This window comes from Aulonocara stuartgranti (assembly GCF_965226115.1).
Source record: "Aulonocara stuartgranti genome assembly, chromosome: 7".
Classification (NCBI taxonomy): Eukaryota; Metazoa; Chordata; class Actinopteri; order Cichliformes; family Cichlidae; genus Aulonocara; species Aulonocara stuartgranti.
Genome location: NC_138945.1, coordinates 11,391,868 through 11,412,544, shown reverse-complemented (window position 1 = coordinate 11,412,544; position 20,677 = coordinate 11,391,868). Strand labels below are relative to the sequence as shown.

Genomic DNA, 20,677 nt, shown 5'->3' with positions numbered 1-20,677 from the left:
AAGAAAATAAAAGAATCTAAAGCAGATTGTGTTAAACTAATGCTGAGACACAGATAGCAGACTCACCAAGGTAAGGAATACAGGGCACCATCTTCAGGGAGCGAATATATTCCCTCATGCGGGTGTAATTCTCTTCCTTGGATGTCAGATAGTTTAGCTTCTCAAACGTGGCCTTGTCTTTCCGACTGATCAGCTACAACAGACAGGAAACAATAACACATACATAATTTTCTATTTTCATGTAGAACCTTTTACTTAAGTGGGAACAGAAGCATTGACAGACTGGAGTGCTTTCTAAAGACCAACAGGTTTATTGATATTATGAACTCAGTTGTTTCTATTGGTCATCCTGACTGATCCAGACACATATGACAAAATCTGGCTTTTTTAATGTCAAAATGAGACCCAAACATTTTCCCAAGCACAAAGTCAATTTTTTGGCAGTAATACTCGATATCAACATTACAAAAAAAATTTTGGTGAAGAGAAAAATGACTAATTCTTTTGTAAGGCAATTGTCCAGCTGTTCTAATCAAGGTATGCAGAAGAGCTCTGAGCTCAGATGTAGTTCTTCTCCCTAAGCTAAGAAAATGAACCTGAGGCTGCAATAAAGGGACAGATGGGCATAGGCTCACCAAAAACTATACAATTAAAAAAGGTTCTCTGGTTCGACAAGTTTCCTGGTCTGTTATCACAATCAAATAGATAGATCATAAACATGTATTGCTCATTCATAAAGAAGAAAGCTTTGGAACTATCCCGACTAGTGAAGAGAGTGTAGTTTCAACAACACTGATTTCCTCCCGAGATCTTCAGAGCCATTGAAAGGAATGAATTAAAGGCTCTGGAGGTCCCTGTATATGCACGTAAACCTGTGTCAAAAAGTTCAATGAACTCAGATACACACGGAATGTTTTCCTTCATTGTGTGGTTTAACTTAATGCAGCTCTAGGCTTCGTTTCTATTGGTCACAGATTAATAATGAGATTAACCCATGGATTAATAATGGGATGTCACTCAAGTTCATATGTGTGTGAAGGCAGACAAGCAAATACTTTTGGCAAAAGAGTCACACATAGTTAGACATTCCCTGCTAAAGTTAAACAATCATGTGACTGACTGGTCAGCAGGTTGAGTAATTTCTTGGAGTAATTTATGCCTCTCTAATTGTATGCGATCAACCCTTCCACCCATTAAACCAGGTCCCCAGTCATCAGATCTGTCTACTGTTCCAAAAGACTATCATGATTTAGGACAGAGGTCAGCAACCTGTGGCTCATGAGCCATGGGCTAGAATTAGGGTTAACTGTAACCCTATGTATTAATAGGGCAGGTAGAAGAATTACCAAGGACTTCGGAAAAAGAGAAGAACCATGTGGAATTGGAATGACCTTACACTTGTCTCACCTTAATAAATGACCACCGTATTGAAACTGCAATGTGCAGAAGACAGACTACAAAATGCTCAAATCTTAATCTTAATTCATCTCAAAAGTGTTCTAACACCGTTGTTGTATGGAGGTCATTTAAATGAGAACAGCCTATGAAAAATATTACTTCATTATAAAGCTTGGAATTTTAAAGGAGGAGAAGGAACATTTAGGACCAGATTTACAAACATTAGCAGCAGCACAACCGCTGAATTTACAAAAGAAGCAGTGTCAATTCTATGACAAAGTTGTGAACAGGAGTATTTTTTGGCTGACCTTATGGCATATGTATTTATAAGTTTTATTTTCATGAGGAGAATATTTAAACAAATTATGCAAACGTGAATTACAAAGTCTGTGGAACACAATTTAATGCTATCCTACGCTAAAGAAAGCAATAAAGGAAGCACAGAAGCTCCTTTCCTTAGTGTTTGGAGAGCTGGAACAGCTCTTATTAAGGCTGCCATACAGCTACTTTCAGGTCACATCTCTCAGTTAGGAACCTTCCTAAGTAAAATGGACTGTTAGAATGCAACGTGAACTTGACACAAGGACAAGAGCTAAACATGGAAACATGACTGACTGGGGAGACAAGACTACTCAGACAGGGCACAGACGGGGCAGACAGACAAAGACACAAGACTATAGAAACAGTCAGGGATCCTAAAAGTGAACTACAACCTATAATCAAGAGAAACATCCATCCATCTTCTTTCGCTTATCTGGGGCCAGGTCACGGGGGCAGCAGCCTAAGCAGGGAAGCCCAGACAGTCCTCCCTTTCCCCGGTCACCATCTCCAGCTTGTCCAGGGGGACACTAAAGCGTTCCCAGGTCAGCCGAGAGATACAATCTCTCCAGCGTGTCCTGGGTCTGCCCCAGGGCCTCCTCCCGGTGGGACATGCCTGAAACACCTCAACTGGCTCCTTTTAATATGGACGAGCAGCCGCTCTACTCTGAGCTCCTCCCGGATGGCCGTACTTCTCACCCTATCTCAGAGAGGTTAGCCACCCTTTGGAGTAGGCTCATTTCCCTCGCTTGTATCCGCAATCTCATTCTTTCTTTCACTGCCCACAGCTAATGACCATAGGTAGGAACATAGATCAACCGGTAAATTGAGAACTTCGCTTTTACATTCAGCTCATCACTGCAGCTGCAGCACCAATCAATCTAAAGGGCAGCCCTGGCGGAGTCCATCACCCACCATAAATGAGTCTGACTTATTGCTGGCTATGGGACAAAGCTCTTGCAACGGTTGTATAAGGATCGAATGGCCTGTAGCACTGGGCCAGATGCTCCATATTCCTGAAGCACCTCCCACAGGACACTCCAAGGGACACGGTCAAATGCCTTCTCCAGGTCCACAAAACACATGTAGACTGGTTGGGCAAACTTCCATGTACCCTCAAGTATCCTCAAGAGGGTAAAGAGGTAGTCTAGTGGTCCACGACCAGGACAAAAACGACATTGTTCCTCCTGTATCCAAGGTTTGACTAACTGTCCAGCATCCTGCCCGGCCACCTGATCCAACTCACCACCAGGTGGTGCAGTTACTCTGAACCATCATTTGGCACATAAGTGCAGACAACAGTCAGGACCGTTTCCTCGCACCAAAGGCGCAGAGAACAAACCCCCTTGTCCACCGGGAGAAACCCCAACATACAAGCAGCAAGTTGAGGGGATACTAGGATACCCACCCCAGCCCGCAGCCTCTCAACCAAGGGCAACTCCAGACTGGGACAGAGTCCAGCCCCTCTCCAGGAGACTAGTTCCAGAGCCCAAGCCATGCGATGAGGTGAGCCAGACTATATCTAGCCGGTACCTTTCCACCTCACACACTAACTCAGGCTCCTTTCCCACCAGAGAGGTGACATTCCATATCCCAATTGCTAATCTTGGTAGCTGAGGCCCACCAGGGCCTCCCCTCCTGGCTAGCGCCAAACACACATTGCACACGACCCCTACGGCACCTCCTGCAGGCAGTGGGCCTACAGAAGGAAGGGCTCATGTCCCTTTTTTGGGTTGTGCCTGGCCTGGCCCAATGGACTAAAGCCCGGCCACCAGACGCTCACCCTAGGGCACTCTCCCCAGGCCTGGCTCCAGGGCGCAGCTCTGCTAACCCTATCCCAGGTATGGTGAACTGTTCCCTTGATTGTATACTCTTAGGGGTTGATTTGCTCTGGGTCTGTTCCCTCACCCAGGACCAATTTGCCACGGGTGACCCTATCAGGGGGCAAAAGCCCCCCAACAACATGGCCCCTGGGATCCCTAGGATACACAATAAAGCAGTGATTCATGGACGGGCAACAAATAACAAAATACAAGTCAAAACACTGGGTCAAAGTGTCGTATAAATACATTAACTGGTAATACCATATGTTAGTTAAGTTTAATACAAGTTCAAAAGAGAACGGCAATTGACCTACGATAAATAGATACCCATGACAGGTAAATGTCATCACTGGCACACAGTAGCATCTAATTTAAAGAACAAACAAAAAACAACATATTCATGACTTGTCAAAACTATGAATTACAGAAGTAAGACTTTAAGGCATGCACAAAGCTGAAATCTTACCGCCCAGGTTTTGCTGAGTCTGAAGATCGGCGCACTCTGCAGAGCAGAAACCACGGACACCAGAGAATGGAGATTGTTCAACTCCAACAGTTTCTGTAAACAAGAGCGATTATAAAAGACATGTTAGGAACAGGATAGGAATGCGTAAAGTAACTTAGTTTTCCTTTAATTTTAATTGGTTATTAGGCTTTATTAGGCATTATTAGTGATTACCAGTTATGGTACTAATTACTAATGAAGAAAAAAAAATACCACACCACAACAAAACAAATTCCAATTATTACTTGGATAAAGTACCAAGATGCGGAGTAAAAATACAATTTTTAAAAAAAAGTCTTATTTACAAATTACAAATTATTTAAAGGTTATATTCAACTAAGAATAGCAAAAAAGACAACTTCACTAAAATATGAACACTGAGAAATTTGCTTCTTGCAACATTTGCGCTCATTTTAAATTTAACAGCCACTGTGTTATATCACCTTGTCCTTTAAAAAAAACTGTACATGTTTAAAGGTCTGAGGGACTGAAGTCCCTCCAAGCTATCTCTGAGTGACAAACAGACAACTACACACTCTCACATAACTATAGCATTGTCCCCTCATCTTTCACTAGAAACATGAGGGGACAATGCTAATCACTGCACCACCGAGACACCCTGCTATATAAATCTTTTTCTCTCCCAAATAAATTTGTATTTTTTGGGAAATAAGATGTGCATACTGACTCACACACAAACTGAGGGACCTTGAAAGTAGCCCTGACCCCCTTAATATACCCTTTGCATATCTTCCACATCTCAACCTCAATGACCCAGACGGGTAGAGAGGGCCTGGGCGGAGGGCAATTTAAACCGGGCAGCAACAGGGTTAATCATAAAGTCTATCTCAATCTGGACAATTTCTTTGACTCCGTACGGAGAGGAATGCCTTTTGCCAATAGCCAAACCATCTGGCTGTCCTGGCAGGATGGAGTCAAGGTTCGATGGCCAAAAGGTTGTTTTCCTCCTCGGTCCTTAGCAGTGTGGAGCAAGTAGCTCTCCAAAGGTAGCAGCATCTGCAGATGGGAACGGAGGTCTCACCTTTGATGGCTGGGCAGACAGACAGCTGATAACTGAGCAATGCTTGAAAGGGTAATAGGCCTGTAGCAGCAGAGGTCATGGAGTTGTGGACGTACTTTACCCATTTTTAGATGGGACTTCCATGTGAACTGGGGGCCCCAGTCAGAAATGATGTCATAAGGAATGCAGATAAGTCTAAAAATGTGGTGGGTGAGTTTTTCTGCAATTTCCAGAGCTGATAGGAGTTTAGGAAGAGCAGCAAAATGGACAGCTTTGGAGAACCAGTCTATGCTGAATCTAGGGCTAGGTGAGACCACGGATGACCAGGTGTGGGTAGGGGTTTCAGGAGTCTTACAGGTAGGGAAGTGGAAATTTTGTTTTGAGCACATCTGGGTTGGAACATATTCCTAGACATCCTTGGACAAGGATGGCCAGGATGGCAGGTGAATCTTGAAGTCTGGGCCCAATGAATTACTTTTAAACTGAACTCTTGTGGGAACATAGAGACTATTTGGGGGTCCTGTAGTGGGGTATGGCTCCCTCTTCTGGGCACTGACGATCTCAGACTTAATCTCCCAGGTTACGGAACCAGCATGAGGACAGAATCGTCTCATCCTCAGGTGAGCTGTTGGAAGTGGCAAATTGTCTAGACAAGGCGTCTGACAGTGGGCCAGTAGGTTATAGAAATATTAAAGTGGGTAGAGAGCTGACCCACCTGCCTTGATGGGAGTTTAATCTTTTTGCAGTTTACACATAGGCAATATTCTTGTGATCTGTCTAAACAATAAATATATGCTCTGAGCCCACAAGCCAATGCTTCCATTCCCCCAATGCCAACTTCATGGCCAGTAGGGGTGGGGGAAAAAAATCGATACTGTGTAGTATCGTGATATTTTGTTTGCTAATAATGTATCGATACAGGGACAGCAGAAATCGATATTTTGTTACAAAAAAAGTTTTTGTGGAGTGGAACATGCTCTGACTTCAGAGCATGTTGATCAACTCCTTTTTCTGAGCAAGAATCCTGACATTCCTTCACTGTCCAAATGTGTTTAACTTTTTTTTTGGCAGCAATAAACACGACAGTTTACTTATTTTAATTTAAGACATGTTTTATTTTAATTAAGTTTAAAACTTTTTTATTTAATGTAAAATTATATTTTGTTTTAATTTACTTTCAAATTCTTCAGTTGCTGAATGGGCTGCATAGTTTTCATAAATTGCATAGTTCAGAATAGCTATAATTGTACCAGATGGTTGCATTCAGTTAAGTTGGACTAGACTGTAATACAAACCGTTCAGTTTGTCAACAATAAAACTGACATGAGAGAAAGACTGAGTGTGAGACTTTGATATTAGATAAAATGAATATTGATAAAGTTTACCTTTATGTACAGAATCTGAATATCGCAAAATATTTTAAAAAATTGCAATAATATCGTATCGTGCGTTAAGTATTGTGATAATATCGTATCGTGGGATGTATGGTGATTCCCACCTCTAATGGCCAGCAACTCCCGATCATAGTTTTTCCTTTGCTGGAGTCAGACGATGGGAGAAAAAGGCACACGCATGCATCTTACAAGAATGTTGCTGTGAGAGAACAGCACCCACTGCAGAATCGCGCTGCGTTGTCTGGAAGTCTGGACTCCCATGTGACCTTACAAAGTCCAGGCTATCGAAAACGCGAATACGGACTCCCGTACTTGAGTATTTAGAAATGGTCTAAAAGTCTGCAGTCTATTAACTGACCTCAGCTAACAATGTTAGCTCAGTGTCAGGAATCCTTTATTAATAGTAATTAAAAAAATAAATAAATAAAAAAAATCATACAGTAATAGTACATCAAAGATACTGAAGTTTTGCCCATCCCATTCTTCTTATGAAGCAGTGTTGGAATTTCCAAGTAAGAAATGCATTCCTGCCCGTGCAGTGCTGGCTCTGTTGTGCTGGCTCTGGGTCCATTGTGTAACTGACGCCACCAAAATTAACAGGACACTTACATTAGAGCCTCTTATTGTGTGTTTTGTTTGGGTTTCCAGCAGTCAGAATGAGAGAAACTGTATTAATCCCAGATGGAAATTGAGTAAAAAAAAAAAAAGTTAAAAAAAAAAAAAGAGCAGCGGGTCATACTCGAACTCAGGCTGGCCGCTCTCAGCCATGCGCCCAAGTGCGTTTAGCCTTTAGCCTAAATCGGAAAAGACTATTTATTCTATTTATTTCAATAAAGTAACTGTATTCTGATTACTGCCTATTTAAACGGTAACTGTAATGGAATACAGTTACTCATTTTGTACTTTAAATACATAACGCCAGTATATATATTCCTCCCCAACACTGTGTGGTAAGTCTATACAAGTACTAGTGGGAAATGGTGGTAATGATGAATATGGTAAATCAATAGTGTTTTGAGCAGGGGTAGGGATTAATAAGTGTGTATAAACTTCTTTCAACTCCATTTCAGACTTAATGATTGAGAGGTTATTACATGTCATTGACATATAGTGTATGTTGTTTGAGCACATATCTGTGTGAATGTGTATACATATGTGTGTGCACATGTGTATATGCAGCTGTGTATATGTTAAATAAAAGGTTGTCGTCATCATCTTCATCATCATCTGAACTCACCTTTGCTATCTTGACAAAGTGACTCAGTATCTCTGCTCGGATTTTCAGTGTCTGGGCAGTTAAGATTTCTCTCACCAGCCAAAAGCTCACCTAAAACACACAAATATAATTTGAAACACAGGCACATGCTCACACACACATACACACAAAACTTCTGAGGATTAAGTCTGTTTATTTAGGATTTTCATGATCCCACAGATTTTGAATGACTCATTAACACACACACACACACACACACTCCAAATTGAAGACAGAAGACAACTAGTGATGTATAGTGTAGTACTGTAAAATACAATGAAACAACATGAAATTTCTAATATCAAAATGAAGATAATTTTATTTTTAGTCAGTTCTCATGTTGGAGTGTATATTTTTTAGATGATACTCTAATAAAAACTAAGAAAATAATTTTGTTAAATATAGGCATACTTTTCATTTTCAAGACCTATTTGCCCTGTCTTCCTACAATTTTGAGGCCTACTCCCCTGGAAGAATTTGAAAATTAAGAGCCAAAATATGCATATATATAACAAACGTACTTAACTAGTTATAACCAGAATAGTTACAATAATGTTTGAAAAAAAGTGCAGTGAAAGTTAGCTGGCTGACATTTTTAAATATAATACATCTTGATTTTAAAGAACCTTTAAAAAAAACCTTTTAAAAAACAAAAAATAAGAGCTCCAAGGGGAAAGAAAGACTCTAGCTTGTGAAAAGTCCATTTCAATAGTAATTACACCAGATCTACCAAGATTAGCAAATGGGGAATATAGAAGGTAAAGTGCTTACTTGACTGTGAAATGTAGTTATAGGTTTTAAATAAGAGAAAAAACAGCATTTATCTTCACCAGTAATGCATCATAGATTGAATCCATCAGTATTTTTCATACAAAAACAATGATGAAGATGAAATTTGTCATAATTGATAGAGTGCATCTTCCTGGTTTTAACCCTTTAAGACCTACCATAGAACTAAGTCCGCCAGAGCTTACTTTATATTTTTACATGTTGTAGTGCCATTTTTGGGAGCATTTCAAGTTGCTATACAGTGGGGCAAAAAAGTATTTAGTCAGCCACCGATTGTGCAAGTTCCCCCACTTAAAATGATGACAGAGGTCAGTAATTTGCACCAGAAGTACACTTCAACTGTGAGAGACAGAATGTGAAAAAAAAATCCATGAATTCACATGATAGGATTTGTAAAGAATTTATTCGTAAATCAGGGTGGAAAATAAGTATTTGGTCACCTCAAACAAGGAAAATCTCTGGCTCTCACAGACCTGTAACGTCTTCTGTAAGAAGTTTTTCTGTCCCCCACTCGTTACCTGTATGAATGGCACCTGTTTGAACTCATCATCTGTATAAAAGACACCTGTCCACAGCCTCAAACAGTCAGACTCCAAACTCCGCCATGGCCAAGACCAAAGAGCTTTCGAAGGACACCAGGAAAAGTATTGTAGACCTGCACCAGACTGGGAAGAGTGAATCTACAATAGGCAAGCAGCTTGGTGTGAAAAAATCAACTGTGGGAGCAATCATCAGAAAATGGAAGACATACAAGACCACTGATAATCTCCCTCGATCTGGGGCTCCACGCAAGATCTCATCCTGTGGGGTCAAAATGATCATGAGAACGGTGAGCAAAGATCCCAGAACCACACGGGGGGACCTGGTGAATGACCTGCAGAGAGCTGGGACCAAAGTAACAAAGGTCACCATCAGTAACACACTACAACGGCAGGGAATCAAATCCCGCAGTGCCAGACGTGTTCCGCTGCTGAAGCCAGTGCATGTCCAGGCCCGTCTGAAGTTTGCCAGAGAGCACATGGATGATACAGCAGAGGATTGGGAGAATGTCATGTGGTCAGATGAAACCAAAGTAGAACTTTTTGGTATAAACTCAACTCGTCGTGTTTGGAGGAAGAAGAATACTGAGTTGCATCCCAAGAACACCATACCTACTGTGAAGCATGGGGGTGGAAACATCATGCTATGGGGCTGTTTTTCTGCCAAGGGGACAGGACGACTGATCCGTGTTAAGGACAGAATGAATGGGGCCATGTATCGTGAGATTTTGAGCCAAAACCTCCTTCCATCAGTGAGAACTTTGAAGATGAAACGAGGCTGGGTCTTCCAACATGACAATGATCCAAAACACACCGCCCGGGCAACAAAGGAGTGGCTCCGTAAGAAGCATTTGAAAGTCCTGGAGTGGCCTAGCCAGTCTCCAGACCTCAACCCCATAGAAAATCTGTGGCGGGAGTTGAAAGTCCGTGTTGCTCGGCGACAGCCCCAAAACATCACTGCTCTCGAGAAGATCTGCATGGAGGAATGGGCCAAAATACCAGCTACTGTGTGTGCAAACCTGGTAAAGACCTATAGTAAATGTTTGACCTCTGTTATTGCCAACAAAGGTTATGTTACAAAGTATTGAGTTGTATTTTTGTTATTGACCAAATACTTATTTTCCACCCTGATTTACGAATAAATTCTTTACAAATCCTACCATGTGGATTCATGGATTTTTTTTTCACATTCTGTCTCTCACAGTTGAAGTGTACCTCTGGTGCAAATTACTGACCTCTGTCATCATTTTAAGTGGGGGAACTTGCACAATCGGTGGCTGACTAAATACTTTTTTGCCCCACTGTACATCAATACAACTGTTATAGCCCAAATTTTAATAATATTTATGCATTAAATCCATAGTAACCACATAAATTGCAAAAAACTGCAATAAACTACAGAAAAATTTAAAATCGCTTTTGTTTTGTTTTTTACATATATTTCTAATTAGAGAAATTTAAGAAGTTTATCCCTCAAAACTTTAAATACAAAAAAGTTGCAAAAAATAGTTTACAACCACAGGAAATTTATTTTGAGTGTCTTCATAGTTTTATTTTATATACTGCAGAAAAAACGAAAAACAATCCTATAATGCAAATTTGCAAAGAAAATGTGCATCAAAATAAACTATTTAAAGCAGTGCAATTTGAGTTCTAAGCATCCCAGAAACTATTCAGAAAAGTCTAAAGTCAAACATGACTTTTAAAAACACCAGTATAGGCTTTTAAGGCCTACAAGTAAAAAACTACATTTTCTGCGAAAATGACATCACTTCCGGTTTCGGGCAGGAAATGGCGGACATGCGATCGTTTGCGTTGACGTCTATTTCAATGTAGGAAGTGTTACAAACAGCTGATTGGCTCGGCAAAGCGTGTTTCTGGAATATTATGTTTTTGTTCCTGCAAGCGCTTTTTATGCAATTTTTGCAAAGCTATATGTGGAAGGAAACTGTGACCTAGCACAAGCTGATGGCATGAGATGTAAGTACAACTCCTCCGGTTTCATATGCAAAAAAAATTATTGCGCTAGCTTACGTGGTTCCGGTTCTACAGGGATTTAAAAATAGATCAAAATGGAGCATGCCCGCTCCGACTGGCTTTAAAGGGTTAACTAATGACCTTTGAGCAGCATCAAGTTTTTTATTAACATCAAAGCCAAGAATGTTCACTATGAGCTTTATAGTTGAAAGAACTATAGTTTAAACTCCCTAGTTTCATTTTCATTTTTTAACTCCATATATTGAACTTAAAAATGCTCAAAAATATTGCGTTCAATGTAAAGCTAAAATAAAAGTGGGCCGTCAAGTCTGACACCTTAGTATTAATAGATTTGAACCTTGAATGTCCCTACCTGACCAGAAGACTAAAACAAATATGTGCTTTAGAAATCGTATGGGACAAACCTGGTTGAACCGACGTGTGAATGCAACCACATTGGGGGCTAAACTGTGTTTCTCCTTCCCACTCCATCCACAACTAGCCAGCTCCTGCAGAGTAGGAAAGAAGAAAAATTATTTCAGGAATCACCAATAGCACCTGGAGTGTGGTTGCTGACACTATATATATTTATGCATTTTACTAAACTGACAAGGAATGATCACACCACATTATTCATGGTCAGCAACACTTGTGAAACTAGGAATATATGGGATTCCCCTGCTGCAAAATAACAAACTGCCATTTAGGGTGTTTTCACACAGGTTTAACTGAATTTTTCCCCATCAAACTTTGTTCAGGTGGTTATTGCTTTTTTATTGCTAGTCAGCCTCATACATCCGGTCCAGTTGGAGGCTTTGCTGCTGTGTTTGAAAACAGATCCTCATGTCATTCTATGAAAGTTAGACATTTTTCATTGTCTCAAATACAGTTGATTGAAGCAGGGAATAAGAATAATCTTCCCATTTTGTGCATTTGTATCATCTGCTTTTTCAAGGAGTTCAAGTGACACTCTAATCTTCCACTATGACGCTGTCCAGATTAGTTATAGTTGATGCGATGACTCTGACCTCTTTACCAGGACCTTTATCAGTATCATGGATTGTTTTCATTTTACCCAATATGTGTCTGGCCCCACACATAGTAAAAGGACAGATACTGGACCTTGTTTTTACTTTGGGTTTCAGAGTGGCATTTGTTCTCAGGAAGTTTTTACTTCATCCTTTCTTTTTAAGTTCTCTCTCCTTGTGTCTTCGTCTCCCGTTTGCCATGTAGTTAGCTCTCACATCCTAAATCTGTTTTCTGCAGTTAAATTATTCTGATTCTTTTAATTTATTTTTATATCCTTTTAATGATGTTGATCTCTCAACAAATTCATTATCATTATGTTTGCAATGACCCATGATGTTAACAGGCTTGTTGTAGAAGTTTTTTTTCCTTTTCTTTTTTTGTTACTCTGCAAGTCAACCATCTCTTTTTCTTGCTTACATTCCGAAAGAGGTCATTTCTGCTGGACCTTTCCACAAAGCTCCTCACCTCACCCTGTATTCCAATTCCACTCCACCCTTTATACACCCAATCAGTGAAGTGTCAAAGAACTTCTGCAGGTGGCATGTTTTACTCCTATACTGGAAATCTGCAATCCACATCAGTAAACAGGAATGGAGATACGACTGTCCTCTATGGTGCGCCAACATTACTAACCACCACGTCAGACAGGGTGCCCCTAGCTGCACCAACTGAGGCCTATCTGACTTATATATACAGCAATCCAGGAAACATTAGAAGTGGTGAAATCCATTCTGAGCTTCTTCTCACTCATCTTCTCACTATTCAGGTGAGAATGAGTATTCTGTAATAGGTAAATAACAGCATCATTCACCCCCACAAGAGGATGATAAGCAAACTGAAGAGATTCAAGATCATGTAAGCTAAGCCAGCCAAGAACCAGTCTCTCCAACACCTGCATGACATGTGACATCGTGATAAAGATTTATAAAGAAGGAATCGCTTTCTTTGGTACCGGCACAAAACAGGATGTCTAGCACTGGTACCTTTTTCTGTAAAAGACTCAAGTTGAAGAGTTGCTGCAGGATGCCAGGCAGCTGGGTAGCACATAAATTTAGGAGCTTTGGAATGATGCGATCATTCCTGAGCCTTGGCTTGGTCTAACCTTTCCAGCTGTCTTCTTACCTGGCCAACTGTCACAGTCGTGTTGAGAACTGTATAATGGGCTGAGGGCGTGTTAAGGCTGTATTTAGTGTTTAGGGTAAACAGGGATTCAAAAACTAAACCTGTTGAAAAACAGATTCATTTCACTGACTCTGTACGGGATGCCCCCCTGCTGCTATTAATCTTTTGGGTTTAGGCCAGTAACATTCCAAGTCAGCAGTAGGACAACTTCAACACTTGGACATGGATTGATCTACCCAATAGGCAGCTCAAACCCAATAGGCAGATCAAACCATTCCAGGTGTTTGCATAGAAGGTCATATTTAAATAAACTTTAATAGATTTCTAGTAAGTCTAAAATTAACTCACTGAAAGTACAAAGGATAAGTTATAGTATACACTATCAGTGAAAAATGTAGCAATTTTATTGAAAAGGTTAAAAGACAAAGTGAAAGTTACAATATTTCCATGTGATTGTTTTTTGATATATATATTCTTATTCTCATCATTCTCTTCATTTTTGTACAATAGGAGGAGACAAATCATCCATCTTTTATACAGCCATAGAATAGAATAGAATAGAATAGAATGTCTTTATTGTCACTATACAGTTGTACAATGAGATACATTGTACAGGGCAGTTTGTTATGCTTTGCAACTAAGGAAGCTGCTGCAACGGGCTCCCACTCTCAACGTGCCACTCACCAAGTATTCAGATTCATGTTTAATTAGATCTGGATATGTGGACAGATGTAGAGATTAACTGCTGGAAAGTCCTAAATGCTTTGCTCAAAGTATTTAAAACACAGATGAATCAACAGTTGCAACCTGAAATTTTTGCTTCGCTTCTCTCATGGCAGAGGCATGTGTGGAGAGTTCTCTAAGTCTTGGATTTCATTAACCCCAGGCTTGTTTTTCAGGCTGTGTACTGCTCCGCTTGCACTGTGCCTCAATAGTTGTGCAGCCCATATACAAACAGTCAGCAATGGAGCCCAGTGATTTTAACATTCCAGCATTCCAAGGGAGCTTTTACTTTGACTTAACACTTTCTGTCACACATACACTCACTATGATGGATGCACTAGGGGCAATTTGGGGTCAGAGAATGTTTCTCCAAGCAAACTTTAGCATGTGAACTTGAGGAGCTCAGGACTAAACTAACATTTGATTGGTAGACTACCCACTGTACTACCTCAGCCACATGCAACTGAATAATTGAAAAATGAACAACGAATGACAACTACTTTGTTAAGAACCCCACCATATTCAGCTCAAGACCCAAATGCGTTATGGAAAAAGAAGGTGACCCAAGAGAAGCCTTTGTTGTCCAAAAATTACATCCATCCAAAACTACAGTTTACCAGAAAGCATAAAGACTGACCAGACTTTCTGTCAAAGATGGAATTGTCTGACCAATATAGTAGAGATAACTGGCACAAACCAAAGACAGATTTCAATGAAGAAGCAGATGCATGGTGGAGGAAGTGTTCTGCTTTTGCTGTGTTACAGATTGGGCAGTTTGTGGTTTCTAATTTCCATTTGAATTCTGTAACACTTCAAAAGCAGTGGTGCAAGATAATGTCGTCATCTGTCTGAAACTTGAAGTTGGAAGAGAAATAGATCCTAACCTAGCACTAGAAAATTTCTCCAAGGAATATATCAAAAAGAAGAATTTCAGGGTTATATAATAGCCTAATTAAAGCCCAGATTTGAAACAACAGATCTGAACCTGGAGGACTACAGTTCAACTAGTCAATACCAGAGACTGGTGATTAATTATGCAAAGAGCCTTCAAGAATGTATTTTTCCAAAGGGAGCAATACATTATGCAGCAATGACAAACTTATATATATTCAGTCCTTAATAACTTACTGCCATGTCAAAATCTATCAACAAATATCTTACAAATGCATAATATCTACAACAAAAAGCATATGCTTTGCTCCACACACTCATGGTAATCCTTTTGCATTTCAATCCGTCAACACAATATTAAAAAGCCAAGATAATGCAAATGTTATAAATTATTAAATTGAGGTAAATAAAACACAACAAAAACAACAGAAGTACATATGTGCTTTTGTTTGGTTAAAAAAGGAATGAATTGTTTGAACCTGATTCAAGTGACATTTGGGGGAAGCCTGAACACATGTTGGATGGGCTTTATTGTACACCTACCACTGACAGATGTGAAACCCATGGCTGCAAAGTCATAACTTTCTGACTGACATTTAGAGATAAAACTACTTGGGATGCCATTTTAGAAGAACAGATTTGTGTACAATTACGTAATTAGGGGATTTCATCCCGACCCAATTCCAAATCTCAATTTCTTTCCATTTCTCTCCCCGGTAATCCTCCTGGCACATAGCATCTGAAGACACTGATGCTTCGAGATTTTTCAGCCAGGAACAGTGAAAGGAAGTTTACTGACTAATGCAGGCTAAGCAGCATTTCCAAACATGGAGGACAATCCAGGTTCAGCTGACTGGAGCAGCTGTGAAGACCATCTTGAGCAGAAATACTTGTAATCAGTGAATGAGGAGGAGTAGCTCTCTGAGGGGAATCCTGCATTTTGGTTTTTCACCTTTTTTTTTTAATGGTAGAGAAAGATGGCTTTCAATGAAGCGCAGTAAAGGTTTGTCTGGCCAAGAGTCACACCACTGAGTGCACTGTTATTGCCACTGTATAGGTGATACCATTTAGCAATCATAATCATATTGCCTAAGAACAGTGTTCATATTCCATGGGACTGTTATACATCTAAGCTCATAGAAATTAATCAGAAACTGCTTGAAGAATTCAGTAATAATCAACTATTAGGCTTATGACACTCCACAGTTGGCATTGAGAATGAAACTGTGAAATGATTTTAGAAGACTACCCACCACTTTAACATCACAAGCATTTCTTACCTCTGGTTGTATGGCTTTAAACACTGGTGCATCCATCAGGGTGATTTGACTCTGAAAGAAAAAAAAAAGTTACATAGACATATACACACACACACACACACCAAGTCCGATTAAAATTATATAATGGACATGGACATAATGTTTAGACTCTTGGCTTTCATTTGAGGGTATCCACATTCAACTGGATAAAGGGTTTAGGAGTTTCACCTCCTTAACATGTGCCACCCTCTTTTTAAAGAGACCAAAAGTAATTGCAAATAATTGAACATTAAAGGCTATTTTATGGGCAGGTATGGGCAATTCCTTTATTATGTCATTGCCAATTAAGCAGATAAAAGCCCTGTAATTGTTTTGAGGTGTGGTGCTTGCAGTTGATAGATTTGGAAGATTGTGCTGTGAATGGACAACGCGCTGTCAAAGGAGTTCTCCCTGCAGGTAAAACAAGCCATCCTTAAGCAGCGAAAACAGAAAAGAAAAAAAAAACATCAGAGAAACTGCCACATCATTAGGAGTGGAAAAATCTACAGTTCTCAGTACATCCTGAGAAAGAAGGAAAGCACTGTTGAACTCAGCAATGCAAAAAGACGTCCTGGACGTCCACGGAAGACAGCAGCGGTGGATGATCGGAGAATCATTTCCATAATGAAGAGAGACCCCTTCAAAACAGCCAAGGAGGTAGACGAATCAATATACAAGTCTACCATAAAGAGAAGACTGCAGCTCATGATCCAAAGCATACCACATCAGAGGTAGTGTGACGGTTTGGACGTGCGTGGCTGCCAGTGGCACTGGGACACTACCATTTATTGATGATGTGACACAAAACAGAAGCAGCCGAACTAATTCTTAGTTTTTCAGGGAAATACTGTCTGCAGCAAAATGCAGTCAAATTGATTGGGTGGCATTTCCTGATACAGATGGATACTGACGCAAAACATACAGCCAAAGCAACCCAGGAGTTTATTAAAGCAAAGAAGTGGAATATTCTTAAATGGTCAAGTTAGTCACCTGATCTTAACACAACTGAGCATGCATTTTGAAGACTAAACTTCGGACAAAAAGGTCTACAAACAGGCGGAGCTTTAAAAAGGAGGAAACCCACCATCTGGTGATGTCCATGAGTTCAATACTTCATGCTGTCACTGGCAACAAATGGGTTTTCAACCAAGTATTAGAAATGAACATTTTATTTTCAGTTATCTAATTTGTCCAATTATTTTTGAGCACCTGAAATGAAGGAATTGTGTTAGAAAATGCTCTAGGTCATCACATTTTTATGCAGTCTTTTTGTTCAACCCACTGAATTAAAGCCGAAGGTCGGCAGTTTAACTGGAGTCGAAGATGTTTCATTTAAAATTCATTGTGGTAATTTAGAGAACCAAAATGAGGAAAAAAGTTGTCTCTGTCCAAATATTTATGGACCTAACTGTATAGCTAGTGCTACAGAAGAAGAATAGGCATAAAGAGAGTAACATTTCTACATGACAGTTTCTACAACATCTCTATCAGCTCAACAAATATCAGCAAAAACATGGACTGTTCGTGCGCAGTTTGTCACACAGTGTTTTGCTAACTAAAGGTCCAGCTGCTAAAGGTCCAGAGAGAGAAAAAAAAATGAGTTAACTTCAGTGAGAGATGGAGAAACATAAGAAAAGACAGGAGAGAAGGGGAAGAAGAGAGGGTACATTTAAAGGTAAGGACTCCTCAGTGACACTTAACACATAAACTGCAGATTGAAAGATTACATGTAATGTTGCATTAAAATTCTGGGTACTTTTTTGCAGGATTAGCTTAGCTTTAATGTAGTGAATTCACATTGAAAAACTGTGTTGGACTGATACACAGTGGCTGTGATGGTCAGTGTTAGGTAGCAGAGATTAATTTACATTTAAACTGATGACGCTTAGATTCTTTCACTGAATTCACTCATTATGTTGTTATGTATGTTGTTGTATGCTGTTGGTGTAGGAAATGGAACTCAGCAGAGATAGCTGTCACACAGCTTCTTAGATCTTGTTGAATTCAGTTGTGAAAATTCACAAACAGCAACAGGTCAGCTGATAACAGCTTCTCTACTAAGAAAACCTATTGGAGCTCACAATATAAATTATTGTAAGCTGTTCGTATTTTCTCCAAGCTGTGCCACTACAAAAGATCTTAGTCTTGCCCCACCTGCTAAATCTCACTGTAACCGTTCACTGTTTCTATTTCGTAGTGGAGGCAACAGAAGACATTTTTTTTGTTTTTATTCTTTTTTTTTAATTCTGCTTTGAATAACAGATTCAAACTGAGTACATTCATTAGAATTAGAATTTAGATTCAAAAAACATTTGAATTCTCATGTACTAATATCATACTTATATATATAAGTATATTAATAAAGCAGAATGTCCAGTTGTCTGTGCATAAAAACAGATTATACTTTTAACTTTCTTACTTTGAGTAGATTACAGAGACTGTACTTGTTCACTTTTACTTGAGGAAAGAGGTTAAATCAATGCTTCAACTTTAACTGGAGTATTTTTTTTAACACAGGTATTTCAGCTGCAGATGAGGGGTGATGCAGTGGGTTCAGGGCAGTGCTAGTTGGGGCTGATTGGTGCTGCTAGTAATAACTGTCTAGTCTTGCTTCTTTTATTTAATAGAATGCTGAGATAAGGCAAGCAAAGCTGCAGAGTGGAAGCAGTATCCTAGTCAAATGCCCAAACCAGCTCAAGTGGCACTTTTCGATGTGGAGGAGTAGTATCTCTACTTTGATCCTCTCTCTGATGGCTGAACCCCTCATCTCTAAAGGAGAAATAGGGTGAGGAGAAAGCTTACCGTTTCTATCCACAGCCCTGTTCGTTAGGTTACTACCAAAGCCTGTGACCACTGGTGAGAGTGTGAACATAGGTTGACCAATAACACGACAACTTCGCTTTTACGCTCCTGTCTCTCTTCTCCGTGGCGGACTAGGACTGGTGTAGCATGTGCATAACTGCAGCCTCAGCCCCAGTCCATCTCTCCCCTCACACATGAACAAGACTCCAAGCTACTTAAACTCCTCTACTTGGAACAGCAATGTCTCTGACCCAGAGTGGGCACTCCACTCCACCCTTTTCTGGCTGAAGACCATGGCCTCAGACTTTGAGTTTCTAATTCTCACACCAGCCACTTCACACTCTGCTGAGAACTGCTCCAGTGTAAGATAGAGACCACGACCTGATGAAACGAATAGGACTACATCATCTGCAAAAACAGAGATGAGATTCTGAGGTCACCAAGGCAGATGCTACACACCTAGATATTCTGTTTATAAAAATTATAAACAGAATTGATGAAAAAGGGCAACTCTGGTGGAGTTCAATACCCACTAGAAATGAGTTAGACTTATTGCCAGCAATGTGGACAAAGCTCTCACTGCAGCTGTACAGGGACCGAATGGCTCATAACAATCGGCCAAACACCGTATACTCCAGCACCACCCCCCACGGGATACCCTGAGGGATATGGTCGAATTCCTTTTACAAGTCTATAAAACACATGTAGGAACACACCATTCTTAAAGATTGGAACCACCACCTTAGTCTGCCAATCCTGAGACAATGGCCCAGATTGCCACAAGCGCTGCAGAGGTGTGTCCAGCAATACAGCCCTATAACATCCAGAGAATTCAGGAATTTAGGGTGAATTTCATTCACCACGGCCACCAAGGTGTTGTTTAACTACCAAGGTTATTATCGTTAACGAAAACTAACGAAATAACGAAAACTAGAAGTGAAAAAACATTTTCATTAACGGAAATAAAAATAAAAACAAAAAAAGGAAAACTAACTAAAATTAACTGAATTTATAGCAAAAATGTGTTTAGTTTTCATTGATGTGTGCGTGTCATACAATAGTCAAGGGTGAAAATGAAGTTTAGTTTCCAGATTTTTTTTCTTGCTGTCTAATTATGCCAGCAGGTGGCCAGTACGTTAGTAGAGTCGTCTGTGTTGCTGCTCCGTCCACGCGCAGAATCATGTCAGGAAAAGTCGGGAGAAAGCGCCAGAGTCCAATTTGGGATTACTTTGAATATGACTGTGTTTTGGATAAAGCAAGTGTCTTGTAGTGGAAAGAGACAAATTATGAGGGACATTTCTAAAGGGAAAAAAAATCCCACAAACCTTAAAGTGCACTTGAAAAGCTCACACAAGAAGGCTAACCTAGCTTACCTTGAGAATGTAAGGGAGCACACTCAACCCTCATCCCCAGAAACAGACGCTAACCCTAGGCAAGGCAGCGTGATGCATCCCGAGACAACAGGACTGGGATATCTACATAACCGTGTGAGTCAATTGCCTTCAAAAAGTTTATCAATTCACTTGAACCAAAATTATGAACACCCGGTGCTGCAAGAGTCAATAGTCTCATTGGGGCCAAGATATACAGTGGGGCAAAAAAGTATTTAGTCAGCCACCGATTGTGCAAGTTCCCCCACTTAAAATGATGACAGAGGTCAGTAATTTGCACCAGAGGTACACTTCAACTGTGAGAGACAGAATGTGAAAAAAAAAATCCATGAATCCACATGGTAGGATTTGTAAAGAATTTATTCGTAAATCAGGGTGGAAAATAAGTATTTGGTCACCTCA

General features: G+C 40.1%; 1 protein-coding gene across 1 annotated transcript in view; it reads right to left on the bottom strand.

Annotated features, from left to right (window-relative positions):
• The window catches only part of LOC309711089 (ras-specific guanine nucleotide-releasing factor RalGPS1-like), a 95,117-nt gene that overhangs the window by 47,579 nt on the left and 26,861 nt on the right, over nt 1–20,677 (bottom strand). Inside the window, exons 5-9 of the mRNA XM_082541118.1 lie at nt 16,065–16,115; nt 11,445–11,528; nt 7,697–7,786; nt 4,006–4,098; nt 67–193 (exon numbers count right to left, since the gene is read on the bottom strand). Of these exons, the coding sequence (XP_082397244.1) occupies nt 67–193; nt 4,006–4,098; nt 7,697–7,786; nt 11,445–11,528; nt 16,065–16,115 (445 nt within the window). The remainder of the gene's footprint in view (nt 1–66; nt 194–4,005; nt 4,099–7,696; nt 7,787–11,444; nt 11,529–16,064; nt 16,116–20,677) is intronic.